At 41.8% G+C, this 24028-nt stretch overlaps 1 protein-coding gene across 4 annotated transcripts in view; it reads left to right on the top strand.

Annotated features, from left to right (window-relative positions):
- LOC116065646 (complement C3-like) overlaps positions 1-24028 on the top strand; it is a 44958-nt gene that overhangs the window by 18268 nt on the left and 2662 nt on the right. For 3 of the 4 annotated variants that reach the window (XM_036000926.1, XM_031321191.2, XM_031321192.2), the window contains 23 exons: positions 2453-2608; positions 2950-3079; positions 4455-4523; positions 5329-5631; positions 6306-6594; positions 9051-9136; positions 9710-9849; positions 10284-10493; positions 10938-10998; positions 11416-11499; positions 11583-11786; positions 12638-12713; positions 13423-13585; positions 14829-14936; positions 15669-15867; positions 19511-19674; positions 20383-20535; positions 20770-20829; positions 20989-21079; positions 21869-21920; positions 22013-22100; positions 23271-23360; positions 23701-23806. In XM_036000926.1, coding sequence (XP_035856819.1) covers positions 2453-2608; positions 2950-3079; positions 4455-4523; positions 5329-5631; positions 6306-6594; positions 9051-9136; positions 9710-9849; positions 10284-10493; positions 10938-10998; positions 11416-11499; positions 11583-11786; positions 12638-12713; positions 13423-13585; positions 14829-14936; positions 15669-15867; positions 19511-19674; positions 20383-20535; positions 20770-20829; positions 20989-21079; positions 21869-21920; positions 22013-22100; positions 23271-23360; positions 23701-23806 — 3082 coding nt within the window. The remainder of the gene's footprint in view (positions 1-2452; positions 2609-2949; positions 3080-4454; positions 4524-5328; positions 5632-6305; positions 6595-9050; positions 9137-9709; positions 9850-10283; positions 10494-10937; positions 10999-11415; positions 11500-11582; positions 11787-12637; positions 12714-13422; positions 13586-14828; positions 14937-15668; positions 15868-19510; positions 19675-20382; positions 20536-20769; positions 20830-20988; positions 21080-21868; positions 21921-22012; positions 22101-23270; positions 23361-23700; positions 23807-24028) is intronic. The other variant, XM_031321193.2, reaches the window with a different exon arrangement.

Raw genomic sequence — 24028 nt, forward strand, 5'->3', positions numbered from 1 at the left:
GAATCCCTATGTTCGAACATGGTGTTTGTTATAGACAATCCATGACTAGCACAGAAGTCCAACAACAAACAACCACTCTGGTTTAGATCAGGGAGGCCGTTCCTCCCAATCACGCCTCTCCATGTGTCTCCATCATTGCCCACGTGCGCGTTGAAGTCCCCCAGCAGAACTATGGAGTCCCCCACTGGAGCCCCATACAGGACTCCACTCAAGGTCTCCAAGAAGGCCGAATACTCCGAACTCTTGTTTGGTGCATATGCACAAACAACAGTCAGAGTTTTCCCCCACAACCCGCAGGCGTAGGGAGGCGACCCTCTCGTCCACCGGGGTAAACTCCAACGTAGCGGCGCTCAGCCGGGGGCTTGTGAGTATCCCCACACCCGCCCGGCGCCTCACACCCTGGGCAACTCCGGAGAAGAAAAGAGTCCAACCCCTATCCAGGAGTATGGTTCCAGAACCGAGACTGTGCGTAGAGGTAAGCCCCACCAGATCTAACCGGTAGCGCTCCACCTCCCGCACCAGTTCCGGCTCCTTCCCCCACAGAGAGGTGACATTCCACATCCCCAGAGCCAGCGTCTGCTGCCCGGGTCTGGTCCGTCGAGGCCCCTGACCTTCACTGCCACCCATGTGGCAGCGCACCTGACCCCAGCGGTTCCTCCCACAGGTGGTGGGCCCATGGGATGGAGAGATGGATGCCACGTAGCTTTTTCGGGCTGTGCCCGGCCAGGCTCCGTGGCAAACCCGGCCGCCAGACGCTCGCTGACGAGCCCTCCATCTGAGCCTGGCTCTAGACAGGGGCCCCGGGCTTCCTCCGGGCAGGGTCACTCCATCTCTTCCTCGGTCACTCATAGGGTTTTTGAACCATTCTTTGTCTGGCCCCTCACCTGAGACCACTTTGCCTTGGGAGACCCTACCAGGAGCACAAAGCTCCAGACAACAGCCCTCAGGTTCATAGGGACACACAAACCTCTCCACCACGATAAGGTGATGGTTCCCGGAGTCCGACTGCCTGCCTTCCAATTCAACATGTCAAATCGGCCCAAATGAAGGCCGCCGTCTCCTCAGACTGACAACGGTACGGAACACACCGAACAGACTCGAATCACTACCTTGCCAGCCTGTCCGACAGCCGATAATCGGGTGGTGTGTCAGCGCCTTAAAGGATCAGGCTGGCAGTGTCCTTTATCTTTTCTTAGTTTCCACAAATCCCATGAAAAGACCAAAACAACAATGAATTGATCTAACTATCAAGTGCTGTGTATATTAAAGGGGTGAGGTGATAGAATGCAAAACCGAGTTTACCTTGTCATAGTTGAATTACGACAGTTCAGTGGGTAAAATAGGCATACTTAGAACCTCAAAGTCCCATTGACACCTCTTTCCTATGCAGATCTCACAATTTAAAACTGCTGCTGAAAACGGGCCAGCTGATCTTCTTAATCTAGGTCGCGCAGATCTCAGAAATTGTATACGTTGTTTGTCTGCTATTTAATTACTAAATTCACTTCTGAGACTTTTTTATGCGAGAAATCAACTCTGTAGAGCTCAAATATGGGCCGTTTTCCGAAACATTTTAGCTAATTGCAAATTTGGTGCGACTGTGTCGGACTTCAGAAGCTCCACAGTCTGACATGACAGCCGCCCGGTGCCTGCCGGGGTTGCTGCATTGCCGGTCGGCCTGTCCACCTTCACAGACCCCACTGTGAGCTGGCTGCGTGTGTGTGTGTGTGTGTGTGCATGTGCGTGTGTGTGTGTGTGTGTGTGTGTGTGTGTGTGTATGTGTGTGTGCTTCAGCCAACCAATCAGTGTGCAGCTCATCTAAATATTCATGAACATACCATATATGGGAGAAAACCTCTCGTTTCATTCAGGGATTTCTCACAGGGTTGCATTAGGGCCCATAAAGCACCCGGGCCATTTTCAGCCCAACCAATGTTACATAACCTATTAGGAGACCTTAAGGAACAGTGTTAAATACCCTATATAATCATTCTATCACCCCTTTAAAGCCTGCTATATCTTCTTACTCTGTGCCATAGAGCTCCACTGTTGTCCAAAAACTAATAAAAGCACATCAATGAGCCACACTGTTGCACTGGATGACATGTTCCTTCATTAGTTTATTCTGACTCAACCCAACATCCATCGTCCTGCTGATCCAAATACTCACTAGAGCACATCCCTGGACTGTTTACATTCACTAAAAACTACAGCGTCTAGAGGTTTTGGGAAATAACTAAGCCTTTAAAAAACTTTTATAGATTTTTGTATTTAGCAGGAACCAACGAGTTTGGAGCAGAGTGTGACTGACAGGGTAGGGAAGTCGGGGAGACAAACATTTTGCTGGTTTTGGTCTTTTTTTGTGGGGTTTGTTGTAAATTAGTATTTTTTCTGTTTTTGTGTCTTTTGTACATCTTTGTGGCGATGCTTTTTATTTTATGCTGTCTTACAGCTGAAAGTCGGGCCGGTGGACGGCATACGTCGAGATTACACGCCTGGGAAGAGCTTTACTTTTAAGATCAGAGGCGATCCGGGGGCAAAGGTCAGCCTGGTGGCTGTGGACAACGCTGTGTATCTTCTCAACAGGGACAGACTTACACAGAGGAAGGTATGTGTGTGTGAACAGTAAACAATGTATTTGTAAAATAAAAAACCCCGAACTGAAAAGAAATCAAATTTTTTTTAAATAAATTTCTTCTTTTTTTTAACCAATCAAACATAGTTTTTACACTTTGTTTTAAAGTCTTTCTTTCTTTGCAAACATGTATACTAGTTATAAAAGTCAGTTTTTAAGTGACTTAATGGAATACACTGGAAAGTTATGGTGTTACAAGTCAATAGTTGTTCTATACCGACAAGTATCATTAGTGTCTTTTTTTAATCAAAGTGCTATCCCGAAAAGAAACAAAAAAAAACAACTTCAAAAACCTTATGTTCCCCTTTCCTCAGATTTGGGGTGCGGTGGAACAGGGAGACATCGGCTGCTCCCGAGGGGGTGGCAGAGATGCCAAGGAGGTGTTCTCAGAAGCAGGGCTGCTCTACGCCTCCAGCGCCGGGTTTCAAACCACAACCAGACAAGGTACCTACGAGAATGGAGCAGCAGCTGCACACTCAGCCAATGAGATGAATTTGAGTCATCCACTTATATAGAGTATTGATTAGTAGGATAACCCCTTGAGAGGAATCATTTCATTAACGAGGGGTTCCTTATTCTAGCTTCTCTCCTCAAACTGTTGAGCAAAACACAGACTAGTTCACAGGATTAGTTCATATGCTGTGATTTTAACTCTGTAAATAATGCTTAATTTATTTATAAGCTATAAAAAAGTCTGGAAATGCAAACTCTGCTTTAAATCTACCGGTAGGTAATAAACTGGATAAACGAGTGAATGATACTCAATTGCAAGCTGTTATTTGTGACCAAAAAATGGGACAGATGTTGAAAAAATAGCACATATAGGGAGAGCCTTTTCTGCCAGTCTTGTTACTCTTAGCTGTAAAGACAATGAACTTTAACTTATATACCATGATCAGGAATTGTAAAAGTCCCAAAGTAGTTCCTGTAAAAAGAAGCTGTGTCATCTGTTTGAGTCCGACTTTCCCTTGTAGCAGCTCAAGGCCATATTTGCACTGTGTGTTTGCTCAAAGTGGAGAAATACTGGAGCTGCTATAGGTGGTGGACTGTGACAAACAGCAACTCATATTGAAGGCTGATAAAATGCCAACATTTAGGTAGATAGTTGGGATAATAAAACTCTCCACTGAAACACCAAATACTTGAAAACTGCTATAGTACTTCTTCTACTGCAAATGAAAATAATCATATATAAACATTATATTTTTAGAAACAGCTTAAAATTTGAATCAGTCTAGCTCGGGCTCCCTATAGATAGGCAGTGTAATATTGATCCCTCCTGTAATCCTGTAAATAATTAATTGCTGAAACTGCATACTATTACATCCTTGGTATCTATGGTAGACTGGCAGCACTGATCTTTTTTTTACACAACTGATCATTGTTTATCAGATATGTTGATTTGTAAATAAGTGTGTCTCCGTGATAGAGACAAGCAGATAAACAAAATGATAATTGATTGTACATTCAATTCAATTCAAAGTGTTATTGTCATATGCGCAGTAAGGAAACATGTTTCCCTGTACAATTAAAATTCTTCCTTTGCTGTCCATAGAATGCCAAACAATGTAAAATATTCAATATATACTACAAATATACAAAATAAAACAATTTTAAAAGGCAGAAAAATAAAGCAACAATAATAATTATAAACAGTGCAAATGTAAACAGTGCAAGTTATGCATGTGCAAACGGAAAAAATGTAAACAGTCAAGATCAGGTATATGAGGTAGACCATGATTATAAACTCCTATCGCTGTTTAGGAGTCTTACGAGTTCACGCCACGGTTAAAGATGTTTTCTCCCCTCCTCTCATCAGCCCTGCGGTGTCCAGGCAGTGCCAGAAGGAGGCGCTCTGCTGAACAGTTGCAGCGTAAAGCCGAGCTGGGTGAGTAAAATGAGTGGACTAATTGCATTAATTGCTTGCTTGGGAAACAAGAACACCGCAACAAGCTGATATTGTAAAGTTATGACGTTGCTATTTCCATTGACCAACAAAAACCTGGTCTAAAGTCAATAGCGCAGCATTTCATTGTTATTTTAACAGCAAATTAGTAAAATGCGCCTAGGCTTATGCACAGCGCGCGGACACTATGCTTGTTACACACACACACACACACACACACAGGGAAGCGCAGCAGCACACACACATGCAAAAGATTACAAATAAAAAGATTACAAATAAAAATATTACGGTGCAAATCCGCCATCATAATAGCAATGCACCAAGGTACAAACGCGCCTGGCTTTTAAAGGGAATGGGAGATGACAGTCTGATTGGTTTATTGCATGTTACGCCCAAAACACACCTATGAATTAATGAAGACACTAAGTACAACCCTTTTGAACCACATTCAAACGTACCTGTGCCATGCGCTTCACGCCGTGCGCTTAGAACATTAAAATAGGGGCCTACGCCTCATTGGAGTCGTGTTTCTGTCCACCTGATGAATGCAAGTTCAATTATCGCTTGCTCTCTTTTTTGGTTTGGTCCCCACCGACACCTGAGGGAAATATCTGGCTTTTAGCTGCTAAATATTCCACTTTCTTCACCAGCTATTCACCAACAATGATCATTCTCTGTTACACATTGTCATTTCATTAATTGTTGAAATAATTGTTAGTTGAAATGAATAACTATTAATACTATTACTCGTACTAATGACTCTGGTTCCTCCTCCCTCTGCCTCCAGAGAGTCATTACAAGGAGAAGCTGCAGCGTCGCTGCTGTATGGACGGCCTCAGGGGGATCCCCATGCCGTACTCCTGTACGCGACGCTCCCTCTACATCACAGAGGGCTGGGAGTGCATCAAGGCCTTCAGATACTGCTGCGCCACTTACAGGAACCAAGAGTTTGACACCCAGATTCCCACCACTCCACCACCCTTTACAACAACTCCCCCAACCACCTCCCCTCCACCCGTGCCCACTTTAGTCCATCATTTTTTTGAAGTGGAGAGGGTGGAACGAATACCCCTATCACGGGAAAGGTTTAGTAAGTACTACCTCAACCTTATCTTTCCCATTCTGTTTAAATTTTAGTTACCATCGTTTAAACATCTTGCTTTGAAATGTAGCGTTAGCGTGCTAACATTTGCTAATTATTACTACACACAAAGTACAGCTGAGGCTGATGGGAACGTCATCAGTTTGGCAGATATTTGGTCATAAACCAAAGTATTGAACACATTAATAATTAGATCTGATGTTGGCGCTAGAGAGGATAATCAATTCATCCTGAGGGGGACATGAACCAAATATCACGACAATCCATGATTCACATTCCTATCAATGTTCTAACACTTCTTCTCTTATCTACGAGCGGCAGTAACACCACAAAAAAAACAAAGCAATGCACCAGAAATGGCAGGGAGGAAGACGACTGCAGGCTAAACATGGACGTAAAATACTTACTGATATTGCAAACGAGGAATGAAATGCATTCAACACGTTTTGTTAGATCTAAAGGTTTCACACATTGTGTTTTGGTGGGAAACAATGAATGTATACATAACTTTTGTTTGTTTACAAGAATAGTCTACAGGGCATCTTTTTAATTGTGCAGTAGTTTGTTGTTGTGTGTGGGTGTGGACATATTAACAGCTTCTAGAATCATATATTAGAGATATGCAATGAGACCTGCTAATTATATGTAAATGTGTTCAATAGATTGGGCCAGTGAACATGGGTTGCCTGTACAGCCTGGAATGTCTGGACGGTATGGAACGCAGGTATTTTCTGTCGAGACAGTACAGGCTGGAGTTGAAGCGCACGTGTCCTATTCAAAAGCAGACAATATGGGAGAAAAAGAAATACCGTTTGAGCCAATGGGTGCGATGCTAGAGGAGGAAGAGGAGGAGGAGTATCTGGATGCGACTCAAGTGTATCTGCGATCCAAGTTCTACGAGTCTTGGCTGTGGACGGATGTTAACCTTCCCAGCCAGGCAGACAGAGACGGGTGAGTAATAGATAAGAGTAGAGGTTACATCGGAGGCAGAATCATTTACATCATTTAGTTTACTTAAACATCATCTGGTGGAACAGCGTCAATCTTCAGATTTGATTTATATTAGTGCCTTTTATTAATCCCTGTGCTGCAGTTAGGTTGTTGCTGTACCAGGGATACCAAGGATATGCATTGCTAAAGCTCTGTCCTGATTGACAGCTCGCTGAGGTAGAAACAGTGCTGGTTTAAGGCACTTCTGCATTGGCTTTAAAGGCTCTGACTAGGGCTGCATGATTATGGCCAAAATGATAATCACGATGATTTTGATTAATATTGAGATCACGATTAATTATCATGATTATTTCTTAATTTTAACCAAAACAAATTTTATTGTCATATAGGCTAATTATAACTGACACTAATGATGCTTATTATAACATTCCTGCCAATACATCCACATTGTGCTACATTTCTCCTTTGTTGAAGGATACTATGAAGGAGTATGCCATTTCAGCTGTTGTGCGACCGCTTTCCACACATGCGTGTTTGCCGTGAAAAGATACAGGCAATGCAATTTTCTGTTAATGACGCATGTTAAAATCCGGTACCAATATGGCAGCGGTGCCCGGTATCTACCGGACGAAAAAGCAACGCGGATTTCGGTGCCACTTAAATGTCTGCGTTGCGCTCTGATGCTCCAAAACAGACGTTAGAGGCAACAGAAACATCGCTGCATGTCAAGCTAGTAAACACTAATAACACGTTACACAGCAGGTAACGTTAGCCTACCATTAGCTACAGTAGTAACTGGATTAAACACGGCTAAAATGCTGACAGCCAAACGGTGTAGTGTGACTGTATTTCACTGTAGAGGATTCCAAAAGCGGGACGTACAACCATCTGCCGCTAAAGCTATGAGCTAAAAGACACAAACTAGCACTGGTCACTATTGTTGTCTGAAAAACATCATAGACGGGACAAAATGTCGCGTTTACTGGCAAACTGGTAAACCTCGTGACCAACTTATGGACGACTGCTATCTGTTGTGGAATTTTCCTCACGTTACTTTCTCCTCTGTGACTGTCTACATCTAAACTAAGCTGCGCGGTGCAGGGAACAACTCTGATTGGCTCATGGAGGCACGTGATCAGACAGTGGTTTATGGAGCTAGCTCTGACACACCAACCCGACGGCCGACCGTCAGCAGAAAAGGCAGTCGGACTGATCAGTTGGCTCCTGTCTCTCAAAAAAGTGCCTCGGAACTCACCGAAGCGACGCCGACTTGAGCGTACGTTCTGCGTGTGTGCAAGATGTAATACGTCTCCATAACAGCAGGCGGCGCTAATCGGTATTGTTGCCCAAAAAATGAAGACCGGAAATGACGGAACATCTCTCTAGACGTATTAAACACAGAGCACGCTGTCGTCAGTCATTGTTTTCATCAGAGTGTTGATAGTTGTCAAGAAGGATCGTTGTTGTCATTACTCGCTGAACAGAAGAAAATACGATGGCTAGTAATAAGAAGATACTGGCATTGTCAGCTCTCGGGCTTCTTCTTGTGGAAGAAGCACTGATTCGCTAGTCAAAGGCTAGCACTCCACCAATCAGATTGGTCATCGAGTCCGACTGCCCACTGGCCGATTCAACAAGTCAAATCGGCCAAAATGGATGCCGACGGCTTCTCCGACTGACGATGGCACAGAACACACCAAACAGACTCGAGTCACCGACCTCGCCAGACTGTCCGATGGCCGATAATCGATAATCGGGTTGGTGTGTCACTTTTCAGGCCTGGAGGTTGCTGCTGGGTTCACAACCAAGCAGGCGTCAAGGAGTTTTAAACAAACACAGCACAGTAGCACCCCTCTGTGCAATGTCAATTTGAAAATGCTGTAATGGACCAGCAACTTAGTCCCCCAAAAATCCAGCCATATTCATGGTGTGTCATATTTGACTCCTGTCTGATAAACAGATGGATCAGGGACGATCCAATGCCTCTTACTCGGTTTGATCACGTCAAACAGGTAGCACTGTGAACTCCCTGCATTGCATCATGTTTTGTTTAGTCAGTGATAGCAACTGAATAAACAGATCAGAATTCCGATTCCTGTGTGATGTCCTTGTTTGCATTGTGAAATGCATCAGTCAACCAAAACTGCAAAGTTGCTGTTATTTTTTATCGCCAAGTTAACATTTTAAAGGATAGCTGCTGAAACTGTAGCCTGGGTCTGCCCTCCTACGTACTTCCACTCAATTTTCATTTTTCTATGAAATGTACGAGAGTCTGGTAGGACCAGGCTACTGAAACTGTAGTATGATGCAACAAAGCAAAAGAAAATGTAGAGTTTTAAAATTGTATTTCTTTCTTTGATTTAACATTTATACAGCTATGCTATACAGTTTTTTTGTTTCATCTATTTAAAAAGTGTCAGGGGCTTTGATAACACAGATATGAATCTGATTAACAGGTTAGCGTCTAAGAATGTGGACAACCCCTTACCTGACAGCATCACTGAATGGGGAGTTCTGGCCATCAGTGCATCACCTCATACAGGTACGAGGAGGTTGTCACTTTGTGACTCTCAGTTTTTGTCACATTTTATGACACCGGCCACTGGCTTGTGTTTTGAAGAAGACAGATAGGGGACTGTCACATATTCATCATTATTTGGAGTGTCCCCAATTGTATGACTTAAAACTGGATTATGAAAATGCAAGCACTTGACTTTGAGATGTCTACATTTTTGTGCCACAATGCACACATGTATATACAGTAATTTCTTAACAGCAATCGTCCCCACTACATGCCACCACATCATTTCAACATATTATCAACAGTTACTTCTGTAGACTTTCTGTAGAATCTGTTGTCCAACAACTCACTCAGTTACTCAACTCTACAGGGAATCAATAAACTTTCAGTGGCCTAATAATTGCAATGCTTAAAGTGTAAAACCACAGTAAACCTAATCCTTAATGTTGTCATTGTCATGAAAAAGCAAAGGCTGAACAAATTGTCCAGACTTTGCAAAGACTGAAAGTTCAAATCTCTAAACTCAAAGTTACTTATACACATTCATGTGCAGAAGCCTCATCACATCACTAATGTGCTTCTGAATGCCTGTAGGTTTCTGTGTCGCTGAACCGTACAACATCAGAGCATGGAAGCGTTTCTTTGTGGACCTGAAGCTGCCGTATTCAGTGGCGAGGAACGAGCAAGTCGAGATTAAAGCTGTGGTCCATAACTACGGCTACGACGACCTGCATGTAAGTATATCTCCTCAAAACTACTCAGCACAGTCACTTCCTTATTATTCAGCTGGGGAATTGAGTAAATATAGAAAGCATCTTCTGCCAGTATACTGTTCAAAATCTTAGTTTAGCATGGTAGCAGGTGACATTTGTTAGATGTAAGTTAGCACTTAACACACAAGGACAGCTGATGCTGGTGGGAATACTATTAGTTTTGCACGTATTTTCTGGCAGTCCATTCAATAGTTGTCCAGACATTTTACTTACTGTAGAACCAGAAATTCGAGCTGTATGGTGTCACTATAGGCTACTAGAGGAAAAGTCAGGGGATCATCAAAGTCAGCAGGATTTATGGCTAAAACAATTCTAGCTTTACTCTGTTGCCTCCCAAAGGTAATTCAATAAATCAAGTCTTGAATGAATAAATGTTGTGACTGGTTTCCGTTTAGGTGAGGGTGGTGCTGATGAAGACAGAAGGCATGTGCAGCATTGCCTTTAAGGAGAGTCACACACAGGAAGTGACGCTGTCAGCCGGCTCTTCTGTTGCGGTGCCTTACACCATCGTACCACTGGTGGTGGGGAAACTTCCTCTGGAGGTGATGGTGGTGGCCAGAGGCACGACGGCAGGAGACCGCATCCAGAAACAGCTACGTGTGGTGGTGAGTCACTCTTGATGATGAAGATCTCTTGGCAGTATAATCAGGGTAGGATCTTTAACGGGAGCAAGTAAAGTGTGTCTACTCCACCAGCCTAGGAGTCAGCTGCTAAAACAGGAAAGTTGATGCTCTGCATTGTGAAATAATTGTCCTTCATTGTCACAATAATTTTATTTCTATGGTACTTCTATGATCCCAAAACAATTGCCATGCAGACAGTATGCAAAACAGAAATTAACTCAATTGACTAAATTGACTCACTGGAACTACAGCTCGCGAGCTACAGTTCCAATGAGACAATCTGTAGGGGGGCCGAAGCTGGAAAAGTTACATAGTATGCCTTTAAGTCCAATTAAATGTTAAAAAAATAGAACACATTATAAAGAAGCTAATAACAAGAAAGTTGAGACTGACTTAAATAAAGATATCTCTTCTTAACCCAAACAGCTGGAGGGAGTGCAGAAGGCTGAAGTTTGGAGTACGGTGTTGAACCCGTCTGCTGAGGGAGGTAAGAAGATCGCAGTGATGAATCATTTCCTGTTAACTCCTGTCAAAACGCATGTTAATATGCCAGATTTATGGCATTTTTATGTTTTACGTTCTATTCTCCTTATTCAGAAAGAGTTGATTCCGCCTCTAACTCTGGTGTTCAATAAATCATATATTATTGTCTATTTATTTATTTATTGACAATTTAAACCAGCATTTTGCATGGTGAATTATTATTATTGTTAGATCACAGTTTTACGAGTTACAAATCCAGTATTATCCAGTTCAATTGTTCTCACAGACCTGACGCAAACAAAAACTCAATGAAATTTTTAGAATTAGAATTGACTTTACCTTGTAAGAGATGGATCCTCCTCAGGTTTGGATTAACTAGTGATGAAGTTTAAATTTATGGCTCTGTTTCCGTCCACTATAGGAACACAGACGGTTCGGGTGGGCAAGATCGAACTGGAGTCAGTTGTGCCGAACTCTAGGCCAGAGACATTCATCAATGTCAGAGGTCAGTCACTGACAGAGCGGTGGAAAAATTCAAAATAAGCCTACCAGAAAGGACTGATTCCTGATTCATCCTCTCTCTTCCAGGCAATGTGTTGGCAGACAGCATTGATAACTCCATCAGTGAGGACTCTTTGGCCTCCCTGATCCAGATGCCCGGCGGCTGTGTGGAGCAGAACTTGGCAAGCATCACACTGCCGCTCATCGCCACCCTCTACCTGGATCGAACCAACAGCTGGGAGAGTGTAGGGGTGCAGCGCAGGGCTGAGGCTCTCCGGTACATCAGGAGAGGTGCGAGAGAGGAAAAGGATGGATGGATTGATGGCTGGATGGATGGATGGAATTCAAAAATGTAAAGAAAAATGTGGTATAGATGATTGATTAGCTGGTGTATAATTAGCGAGTGAATGGACTGATCTCAGTGTGTGGGGATGAATGTATAAATGGATAGACAGTTGAGTACATGAAGAGTTGGAAAGATGGGTGGATAGATGGTGGATGAATAGTTTGATACAAATGTGGATAGATGGATCAGTGAGTAGTTGAATGGATGGATGGATGGATGGATAGTTTATTACATGGATAGATGGAGAGTTAGAAACATAGATGGATGGATGGATACATGGACGGATTGATGGTTGGATTGAAGGATAAGTGGATATAATGATGGTTAGATGGAAGGATAAGTGGATATATTGATGGTTGGATGGAAGGATAAGTGGATATATTGATGGGTGGATGGAAGGATAAGTGGATATATTGATGGTTGAATAGACAAATGGCTAATTGGCTATTAGGATACTTGGATTTATACAGGAATCAGTCGATGGGTGGGTGGACGGATACAGCAAATGAATGGCTAGTTGGATGGATGGATTGATGGATGGATGAATGAATAGACAGGTGGATAAATGGCTAGTTGGATTTGTGGGAAGATGGATGAACAGATGGATAGTTGGATGTACACAGATGGATGAATGGACGGGTGAATGGATGATGATCCGAATGGTTGATTGATGAACTTCAGACTTGCTGGACAGATGTATGGCTAGTTAGCTTGATAGATATTTTTGGGAACAAGCTTTGTTTTCATTATGAATAAATTCACATCCCATCTTTAAAGTCTTCCATGTTGTTTTCAGGCTACGAGAACCAGCTGGCCTACAGAAAGAGTGATGGCTCTTACCCCCCCTACAGGAGGGAAGGCGCAAGTACATGGTACTGTCAAGATTTTACATATTTAGTCAAATCTTTAAAACCCATGAGCTGATTTCCAAAGAAAACCTGGTAGACAGATAAGCTAGAATTGTTTCCGTTTTTGTGGTTATTTGGGAATTTCAAATTTTCGCTTCTCTGTAGATTGACATCTATGAGGTATTAAGATATCTGATAAAATAAGGTAGCCAATGTTATATTTTAGAGTTTTGAATCAGGGCTGAATAATAATCGTTTTCGAAATGAAATCCGCGATTAATCAAATGTGAATTATTTAGTTGAATGTTAGGTGCAACATTTACATTTAACATTTTTTATTCCTCTTTTGATTATTATATTACCTGTTTTTTTATAAGATAAATGCTGGAATAATGTTACATATCACAGATTGTTTACATAAATGTCAGAAACTTTATTTAACATGATTGCAGAAGGTGCAATATGTAGCAGAAAAAGAATACGCAAATCAAATCTTAATCACAATATCTGGCAGGAAAATCGCAATCAGATTCCCCCACCCCCCCCCTCCCCAAAATCGTTCAGCCCTAGTTTGAATGCATGAACAACAACACATTTATGTTGTGCCACATTCTGAAAATGAAATTAGTTAGTGTGTATTACTATCAGTATTCATTTCCTCATTACTTAATCTGTTAGATAAGTAGTGTAATGTGACCAAATCAAGGCTAATAACAGTCTACATGATTGTCAGGATCACGGCGTACGTGGTGAAAGTTTTCTCCATGGCTTACTCCATCACTGGCATCGACGAGCAGCAAGTGTGCGAACCGCTGCTCTACCTGGTGAACAACAAACACCAGCTTTCTAGAGGGAGCTTCAGAGAGGACAACCCCGTTTACACCACTACCATGACTGTGAGACACACACTTAAAAACACACCATGTCACCCTGCTGATAACCGATGAAATCTTTTCTGCATGTTGTCTATCCTCTTTCCCTCTCTGCGTTCCTTCTTGGTTGTTCCTTTTTTCATTTAACTTAAATGAATGAATATCAGAATGATATAAATATCCTCCTAATTAAATAAACAATCAAACATCATTAAATGTAGATACTGTATAAGTGGATGACTTATGTACTGTATGTTGTTATCCTAGTAGTCAATGGTAAAGTTCATGTTCACACTAAATCTTTTGTAAAACAGTCAGAGGTGGGAAGAGTACAAAAATATTCTACTTAAGTAAAAGTATTATTTATTTGATGAACTTACTGTACAAGTACAATTACCAGTATAAAAATCTAAAATTAAAAAGTAGCTAATTTAAAAGTTACTCAGAGTAAAAGTTACCTAGTTACTTTTTAACAGCAGAGGGGAGATGTACTGTCTTATATATTATATTATATACTGTACTTAATATCTTATTTATACTTATTATGCTTATTTTATTTATTCGCAGTCTTTTGCGATTTGTTAAGAGCACAAAGCCAAAAAAGCAACAAAAACCTTTAAAAAACAAAAAGCATATTAAATTGAAAAATGTGACAAACAAATGATGCTAAAACATTTTTTTTTTTTTACTTTTTTTTTACTCAGCAACGTTTGTGCTTTAAAATGTAGCAAAGTACAATACTTCAAGCAAAACATACTTAGGTAAAAGTACAGATTTTAAAAAGTACACAAAAAAACACTCAATTACGGTAACGTCAGTAAATGTAATTAGTTACTTTCCACCTCTGAAAACAGTAACATATTGGGACAGATGTTTTGGAGTTCATTTTTGTCTTTCATTGAGGATTAATTCATGGCACATGAACTTTCAAGCTCAATTTCAGTTTGGCAGCAGATATCTTTTGTGCAAAACTAAAACATTAATGGCGACTTCCTCAGAATCAAAGTGTGAGGGCTTCTTTTTAGAGCTACCAGAAATAAATCAGTCCTAGAAGAGACAGAGAGACACATTTCTCATTCTGCCTCAATAGACCAGTATGCAATGCAGCCACAGGGCTGGTGTTTGGAGTCAAGTTTTGAAAGGCATTTTTAAAAACTTATGACATACAATAAATGTGATATACAGATATTGGAATGAACTGGTTATGTGAATCCAAAGATGATTTTCTTTTCTATTTGATTAAAAGCCTCTTTTCCTTTGTCTCCAGGGCGGTCTCCGTGGTGACGACCCCGAGACAACGCTGACGGCCTTCGTCCTCATAGCGCTCGCCGAGGCCAAGCAGGCTGGAATCCGCTGCACTGGTCCAATTGTAGAGGTAATTCATACAGAAATGATCTGCAGAGTTGGTTTTGCCAAGCAGTTAGATTTCATTTTTAGTTAACTGATGTTTGTTTTCCGTAGAGCACTTTTACTCCTCATTGTTAAATGATCGGAGGTTTTATCAGTAGTTGTGCTTGTAACAATGCATTATGTAATAAAATGTCAAAATGTAATACAAGTTTACTTCATTATCTTTTAACACCTGCAATATAATCTGTCGCAATATGTAATAAAAACCCTAAACGCAATATGTAACTGATTTCGCCGCATTTTTTAATAAATCATAAAGCTGCAGTTCTTACAAAATGCGAAGGGTTGCACTTTTATTTATGAAAGTGTAATGATATGGTGCATTATGTATAACCTACGGGAACAGATGTCTTTTCCTCTGCTGGCTTTGAAAGGCATTTGAAGAAAAAAAATCAAAAAGTAATAAATATAGCCTATTTCATTATAAACTATTTTAATTACTCTTATCTTTAATCAATCAATCAATCAAACTTAATTCATAGAGCACTTTAAAACAACCAAAGATGTTGTTGTTGCTTACACACATTATGTACGAATTTATAACAAAATGTGGCAGATTATTACATAATGCGGGTGTTATTACATAATGAAGTGAAAATGTATTACATGTTGACTCTTTATTACACAATGCGTTGTTATTACATAATGCGTTGTTACAGTGCTTAAAACTGTTGTCTACCATATGTGTCCGCTGTAGGTAGCTGTCCGTCAGACAGCTGAATACCTGAAGAGGGCGCTGTTGACGACGGGGAGGAGGCCGTACACTGTGGCCATCGCCTCATACGCGCTGGCTCTGCTGGGGAATGCTCAGCCCTACAACCCGACACCATCTTTACTCAGAGCTGCAGCTCCAGGTATCTCATACACTCCTCATACACTCAGAGCTGCAGCTCCAGGTATCTCATACACTCAGCCCAGTTTCATTTGTACACTACTGAGAATCTTACATACAAATACATCAAGTTACTGCTTCAATCAATTCAGTTTATTTATTTTATTTGTCTTATGTCAGATAGTCTGACACACTGTGGGAATAAATATAAACTGTAAATATGAATCATAATATTTACAGTCTATGGTATAAACATGCCATTGGCAGCGTATTTCATTCTCCCCCCTTCTGCTATTTGCGTGTTACCATTTTTTAAGTCCCCTTTCACTACGAGAAACAACAACCTCCGAGCTAGCAACCTACACGCAGGCAGGAGCTCAGTTTTCCAAATCGGGGGATAGGCTGAGGGAATCAACGAGTTCTAGGAAAGGATTCCACATCTCTAGGAATGTCGAGATAGAGCCTTTCAAAGAAGATCTAAGCTTCTCCAGTTTCAAGTTGTCAAGCACCTCTTTAATCCAACGGTCATGTGTAGGGAGGCGGGAAAGCTTCCAGTTGAGCAGGATCAGTCTCGGACCTAGCAGAGATGTGAATGCCAGGGCCCGCCTCAGCGCAACAGGGAGGCCAGAATCAGGGGAAATGCCAAAAATGGCTGATAAAGGGTTAAGGGGATTAGTGTGCCCGTAGGCTCTGCCCATGGTTTCAAAAATGCTCCTCCAGAAAGATGCTAGTTTGAGGCAAGACCAGAACATATGAGTATGGTTGGCAGGGGACTGGTTGCACCTGTTACAAGCGTCCTGGTCAGTGGAGTATATTTTAGACAATTTTGCATTTGTGTAGTGAACTTTATGAAGGACCTTACATTGGATTAGGCCATGACGAGCACATATGGAGGAAGAATGGACCATAGCCAGAGCATGATCCCATTGTTCGTCCGTAATAGTCATGCTCAGGTCGCCCTCCCACGCAGCTTTTGACAGAGTATGAGGGTTCGCGGAGGTCGATCCTAGTGAATCGTACAGTACAGAAACGCATTTCTTACGGTTGGGGTCTATCGACAGGAGGGAATCAGTCAGGGTTTCGGGGGGGCGGGGAGGTTTGGAAAGTGGGGAAATGTCTTCTTAACAAAGTCTCTAATCTGGAAAAAGCGAAAGAGGTGTGACTTCGGCAAATTGTAAAGGGAAGAGAGCTCTGTGAAGGACGCAAATATGCCATCCTTGTATAGGTCCTTAACGCTGACAATGCCATTACTGTGCCAGGCCCTGAATGCCAAGTCTGACCTCGACAGAGACATGTTTTTTTTAAGCAGTGGGGTCAAGACGGAAGGACCCTGTAAACCTAAGTTTTTCCTAACCTGACTCCAGATCTTAAGCGAGAAGGATACAATCGGGCATGTGCCCACAGATGTTGAAGGCAAAGGGAGTTGGGAGCAGAGGGCCGAAGGCGTGAGCTCGCCCGCTCCAAATGTACCCAGCAGTCCAGTAATATCGTCTGAAGTTAGGGAGTGCCAGACCCCCCTCAGTCTTAGGGGACTGTAATATCGCATTGTGGATCCTAGCGGGTTTGACGCCCCACAGAAATTTAGATATTGCCCTGTCCAGCGAAAAAAGATTTAGAGATAAGCACCGGAATGTGCTGGAAAAGATTTTTGGGGAGGACAACCATCTTGATCAAATTTATCCGGCCCATGAGGGAGAGCGGTAAGACCGACCAGCGGTCAAAATCACTTTCAGTTTTTACAACTAGAGGTAAGAAATTTTTGCGGAACATGTCTGATACGGCCGTTGTAACAAAAACCCCCAAGTAGCGAAAACTGCCCACTTAAATGACGATAACGAGCGTGGGAGCTGCATAGCCAGAGAGTTTATCGCTAGGAGCTCGCTTTTCTGGTAGTTGAGCTTGTAACCGGATTATGCACCGAACCGTTCGAGAATGTATAAAATCACAGGAAGTGAGACGGCTGGGTTAGAGATGTACAGGAGCAGGTTGTCCGCATACAGTGAGACTTTATGAGTCGTGCCAGATCGTGTGATGCCCTCGAAACCTTCCGCTGAGGTAAGCCAAATGGCCAGAGGTTCTCGATGGCGAACAGGAGTGTGGACAGAGGGCAGCCCTGTCTGGTGTAGGGCTGGGGTGGTATGGATTTTTTTCTACCGCGGTTGAAAACCAAGAAATTCCCGCGGCAGCGCGGTATACCGCAACCCCCTTACAAGAGTAGCGTAAGTTAGAGCGAGAATGGCAGGGTGCCTTAAGTGAGTAACGTCAGTAACGTCGTGCAAGGAGAGCGAGCGGTAACGGAGAGTAGAGTGTCGCTGTGAGGAAAAGAGAGAGGAAAAAGAGATAGCAAATATGATTTAAAGTGAGTTAAAAGTAAACAAGAAACCAACAAGCTAGAGCTTCTCAAGACACGTTGGCTTAATCTATTGTCAATACCGCCGGTAAAGTGAATGGAGTTACCCCTGAAAAACATCGGCTTAAACCTTACAACATATGTTTCAGGCGGATTGCAGCCCGTCTAGCAGCTGAGCAGACAGAGAGCCGAGAGGGCGACTCGGCAGTTTGCTAACTTGTTGCTTTCTCTACCGATATAAGCCGCAATGTTTTAGGCTACGAAACGTGCATGCAGGCTGAAATTCAACGTGCCATTTTATCGGGATAAAGCTATAAACAGAAGAAGAAACTCCGCTAGCTGCTAGGCTAATGTGCAATGATAAACACTGCACCTGTAACGTTAATGTGTCTACTTCAGCTGAGAACGGAGAAATGTCTTTGCCTTTCCTACCGTACTACACGGTATGGAACATTGCACTCCCCAACTCGCGAAAGGTCGGATTTGCTCCATCTTTTTATGATAAGTTTCGTTTAGAAAACCTTCAATCCATGTAAGACACAATGTCATTAGACACAATCAATCCATGTCATTAGACACAATCAATCCATGTCATTAGACACAATCAATCCATGTCATTAGACACAACGTGCACGCGTGCAGGCCAATGTTTTTTTGCGGTGATGGCGGTGACGAGCTCAGACCCACGGTAGGTGTCACGTGATTGCGGTAATGCGATAACCGTCCCAGCCCTAGTCTGGTGCCTCTCCGAAGTGAGAAAAGAAGTGACGTGTCATTAGTTTGAACTGAGGACATCGGGGATGAATATAACAATCTGACCCAGAGGATAAAGTCATCGCCCAGGCCGAAACGTCCATTGCCTAGGTACCCCCACTCGACCCTGTCGAAGGCCTTTTCAGCGTTGAGGGACACCACAATTTCCGGGGTATCATTACTTGACAAGTGAATGACGTTAAGTAGGCGTCTAGTGTTGTGGGACGACTGCCGGCCAGGCATGAACCCTGTCTGATCTACAGAGATAATGGAGGGCATCACCTGTTGAAGACGGAGTGCTAGAACCTTTGAGAGAATTTTGAGGTCCACATTGAGGAGTGAGATTGGTCTATAGCTGCCGCAAAGCAGGGGGTCTTTCCCCTTCTTAAGATTTAGGGAGATAGTGGCCTTCGATGGGGTGTCCGGAAGTCGACGCAGACGAAAAGCCTCGAAAATGGCAAGTTTTGACGAAGATTTGGATCGTGCAATAAAGCAGTCCTGTTTGGTTCTTTCAGTGAATGGTTGTAAAGCTTTACAAAGAAGATGCATATAATAGATCTTCTTAAATCCTCCTTTACTCTTAATTGTTTCCTCTCTCCTCCAGGTGGCAGCCACTGGCCCGACAGTCAGAACACCTTGTTCACCCTGGAAGCGACCGGCTACGCCTTGCTAGCTCTGGTGAAGTTGGGGCGCATGGAGGAAGCTGCAGCACCGTTTAAATGGCTGAACGGCCAGCGGAGGAGAGGAGGAGGCTTCGGCTCCACTCAGGTAACAGCAGGGCGAGTCTCGGAGCTGAGCTGGGATCTGCAAATCCAACATCATTGTCTTTTTAAGTTCATTCACCTGCTCCAGGCTCTGATTAGTAGTTACTGCCTTATGTTGACTACACTGTTTACTGTTACATTACAGTAAATCAGAAGTTTATTCAAGTCCATTCAGATTATTCATTCAGATTATTCAGATGAAGAATCAACACACTGTCTCCTTATGGACAACAGTTCTGTTGGGAATGGAGTGGAGACTATAAGTCATTTATTCTCGATCTTTGGGAGCGGTATATGCTATATTCTGTATACACATGCACTCAGTTGCCAGTTGTTTATTATGTACATATATTTAAAACTGATGCAATCTAATACAACAGTCCTGCAATAGAACCTTAATAAAGGATATAATTTTCATTTTGTGAAAAATAACGATTAATCGATTATCAAAATAGTTGCTGAATATTTTTCTGTCGATCTGCTAATCTTTGCAGCTCTAATCTGAAAGTGTATATCTTCTGAAAAATCATTGGTATGATGATGAATTTAGTACTATGGCTGGTCACTTCACTAATTCACTCTTTCGCGCCTCTTACTCGCTTGCAAACTGAGGATTACGCAATAACGCTAACAGAAAGAGGACAGACGTCACCCACTACTATCTAAAATCTCGTTCTAATCATTTCTGTTTCCCTTCTCTGTCTGGTTCCAGTCCACCATGGTGGTGCTCCAGGCACTGTCCGAGTACCTGATAAACAAACCTCCTGATGATGCCAGTCTGGATGTGGATGTCAGGATAACGGGGCGCAAAGAAATCCGCTACCATTTCAACCCTGTGAACGCCTACGCCGCTCGCTCCTCCAGGGTGAGACGGGTTCATCAGTAGAGAGACACTGGAAGTGTATCATGATGTTTCTAACTTCATGTTCAGAAACTCAGCTGAGTTTTAATAACATCAAACAGTGTATTTGGGGGACATTTCGGGATTTCAGAGAACCACTGGTTGCAATAAAATAACCAGTTAGTGTATTTTTCTGATGTAATTTTTAAGATGTATGCTACTACAAATGTCTTCTTCTCTGGTGCTTTTGTTGCGTAGTTGCCTGCTGATGCTGATTTGGAAGTGCAGGCTCGAGGGAACGGACAGGGAATACTGGAGGTACGCTCAAGTTTTAAGTTTAGCACCATTTTTCTTTTCATACAGAAATGCAGCAGGATTTTGATTACACACTACAAGGCTTTTACTTAACTGTAATTTGCATGATTTGTTTCTCTTGTGTGTCTCTCTTTGTTTTGCATGTGGTGTCTTTGACTCTAGGTTGTGACCCATTACAACCAGCTGCCGGAGGTGGATGAGAAGATGTCCTGCAAGGACTTTGAGTTTAGCGTCGCTATCGAAGAATCCAGCGGTAACAAGAGTTCTCACACTGTCTCATATAGAATATGAATGGTGTTTTTCTCTTCAGAGTTGTTTTCTGTCCTCTTACTGTAGGCCAAGATACGTCACTTTTAGTGCCACAAAGGGATGAAATACATTTCAGCAAAAATAAAAAAAAATCTCCTGGATTGTTCCATTTCCTTAATATATCTGAAACATACAGCTTAAAACATAACACAGAAAAAGAAAAGAAAAGAAGAAAAGTTAAAACTGATACAATTTGCTATAATTATATTATATTATTATATTATATTATATATTTAACCTATAACACCTGCCATGACATGAACATAACATAGCAGAAAACAATGTCAAAGATGAACATTTGTATTAACATGTTCATGTCATCACACACAAGAACATCAAACATCTTAATGAAAAAATGCATAAATACATTTAATAATCTACGTTTATAAAACACCTTTTAAAACAATGGTGAAATATATTATATTAGATATTAGATAATATATTAGAGATGGTCCGATACCATTTTTTGCATCCCGATACTAATTCCGATAGCTGAACTTGGATACTGGTATCGGTATCGGAACATCTCTAATAATTATACAATATGTAAAACATATATGTTCAAAACCTGAAAATGTAAAACATTTTTGACATATCACAACACACACCAAATATCTTTAAGTAAAAATAAAATACCATACGGTAGCACAGCCAAATAAATTATAGTGTTATGTAAATTAAGGTCCACAGGACAAGCAACCAAACTTCTGCACATTTTTCTGTCCCCTAACAGAAAAGCCTCCAGCAGATGTGGAAAAATCCTACCAGCTCACCATCAAAGTGAGGTGAGTTACTGTTATTTTCTTTAACCTTTTTTTATTTTTATAAAAGGGTAATAAAAGACTAAAGTATCCGTTTGTCTCTTTCTATCCCACAGGGCTTTAGGACCCAGAGATGTCCGGATGGTGATTCTGGATATAAATCTGCCCACTGGCTTCACCCCAGAAAACTCTGACCTGGAGATGGTAATCAGCCTCTACTGCTAGATTAAGATGATCCAGGTTCAAGTTTAGCTTGCTTTTGTTGAGTACATCTCCACTTATTTCAAAATCATAGAAAATGATTTTGAAGAGCCGCAAGAGAATGATTAATAGTTTTACTGCTTATCTTTTTTGCTTTAATTTTGGACGAACACCTGAAGTGATGTAACTGACAGACTGAAAGAATAATTTCCCACTTTCACAACAGAGGAGTAAAGTACTTAAAGGTGCTCTAAGCAATGTCACGCGTTTTTTAGGCTACAACATTTTTTGTCACATTCAGCAAACATCTCCACACTATCTGCTAGCTGCCTGTCCCCTGAACACACTGTAAAAAAACGCGGCCTCTGTAGACAGCCCAGGCTCCACAAATGCCAACAAAAAAACTGTGCCAACCTGCACCACCAAACATAACAAACAGTCTTTCAGCCAATAACCGACAAGAAGGATTAGGGGGTGGGGGTTGGGGGGTTAGTGCGCGGAAGGGAGGGGTAGGGGACGGGATGAGGAGGAGGGAGGGGCGAGCTAGCCTTCATTTTGGTTAACAATACTTCGAACGTCAACAAGAAGTGACGTCACCCAACATCGCTTAGAGCACCTTTAAACACACAAAAGACCCACCTGATTTGATAACATGGATTCTACAATTAATTCTCTATATCAAACTATACATATTATACTATATATATATATATATATATATATATATATATATATATATATATATATATTATATATATATATATATATATATATATACTATATAACCTTTGTAGGAGGTTACAAATGTCTTGCAAAGAAGCCACAATTTAAGCCCTGCTGATAAGGAGACTGTCCTCAAGTGAGCAAGTAAAAAAATAGGCATTTCAGCATCAGTAGTTGAAATGTTGTATGGTGTTAGTCAGTCACTATTAAGGAGATCTTTAAGTTTAAAAAACGGTATTAATAAAACAGGCATGTTTTTAAGTGTCTTAAAATAGCACTGAGCACCAATTTTTGTTTCCCAAAGCAGAACAGAAAGTCCATTTTGAAGGCTACATGTATCACTTGATGTTTTCTATATCGGGATAATGACACACGATAGGTAAGATGAGACTGGCTACATGTTTAGGCCAGGCTTGCTAACTGATTCTGTACATTTTTGTGTTTGTCCAGTTGTCAAACTCAGTGGACCGTTACATCAATAACTTCCAGATTGTTGATAACCTGAGTGACAGAGGCTCTCTGATCATCCACCTGTTCAAGGTAAAACATTGTTTACTTGTTTGCAACCAGAAGGAAGTCAGAACTGGTCTCTTGAAGTCAGTTTGTGCATCCGGTAATGTCTCCATGTTTGTGCCTTTTTCAAGAAGCAGGTTTACTGAATTATCTCCATAACTTTGCTTAATAAAACTTGGAGCAACTCAATTGAAGGAGTTTCCATGTTTTACACAGCACTGTTACACGGAATACTCAGATCTTAGAGAATGACCCCATAAGCCTATTTCAAAATATGGGGTCTAGCTCAAGCTTGCAAAAATAATAATATCATCACTGGCTGTTTCTCTTCTCTTTTGCACTTAATTATCCCCCTTTGTCCTCTCAGGTGTCTCACAAAGAGCCAGAGATCCTGATCTTCAGGCTTCAGCAGAGCTTCAAAGTCGGCCTCCTCCAGCCATCCTCGGTTACTGTCTACGAGTATTACAACCCAGGTGGGAGGACACATTCTGACCATCACAGCTCACATCACATATAAGAAAAAGTTCACTACCAAAACATCTTAAACATCAGTAAAAGACCCACACTGAGACAAAATAACAGGCAGATTGGGTCCTGGATTGAGTGTTTCTCAAATGGGGGTACGTGTACCCCTAGGGGTACTTTGGAGTACTGCAGGGGGTATGTGAGATTCCTTTAAATATGTAATAAATAAT

This window comes from Sander lucioperca, chromosome 4 (assembly GCF_008315115.2).
Source record: "Sander lucioperca isolate FBNREF2018 chromosome 4, SLUC_FBN_1.2, whole genome shotgun sequence".
NCBI classification, from domain to species: Eukaryota; Metazoa; Chordata; class Actinopteri; order Perciformes; family Percidae; genus Sander; species Sander lucioperca.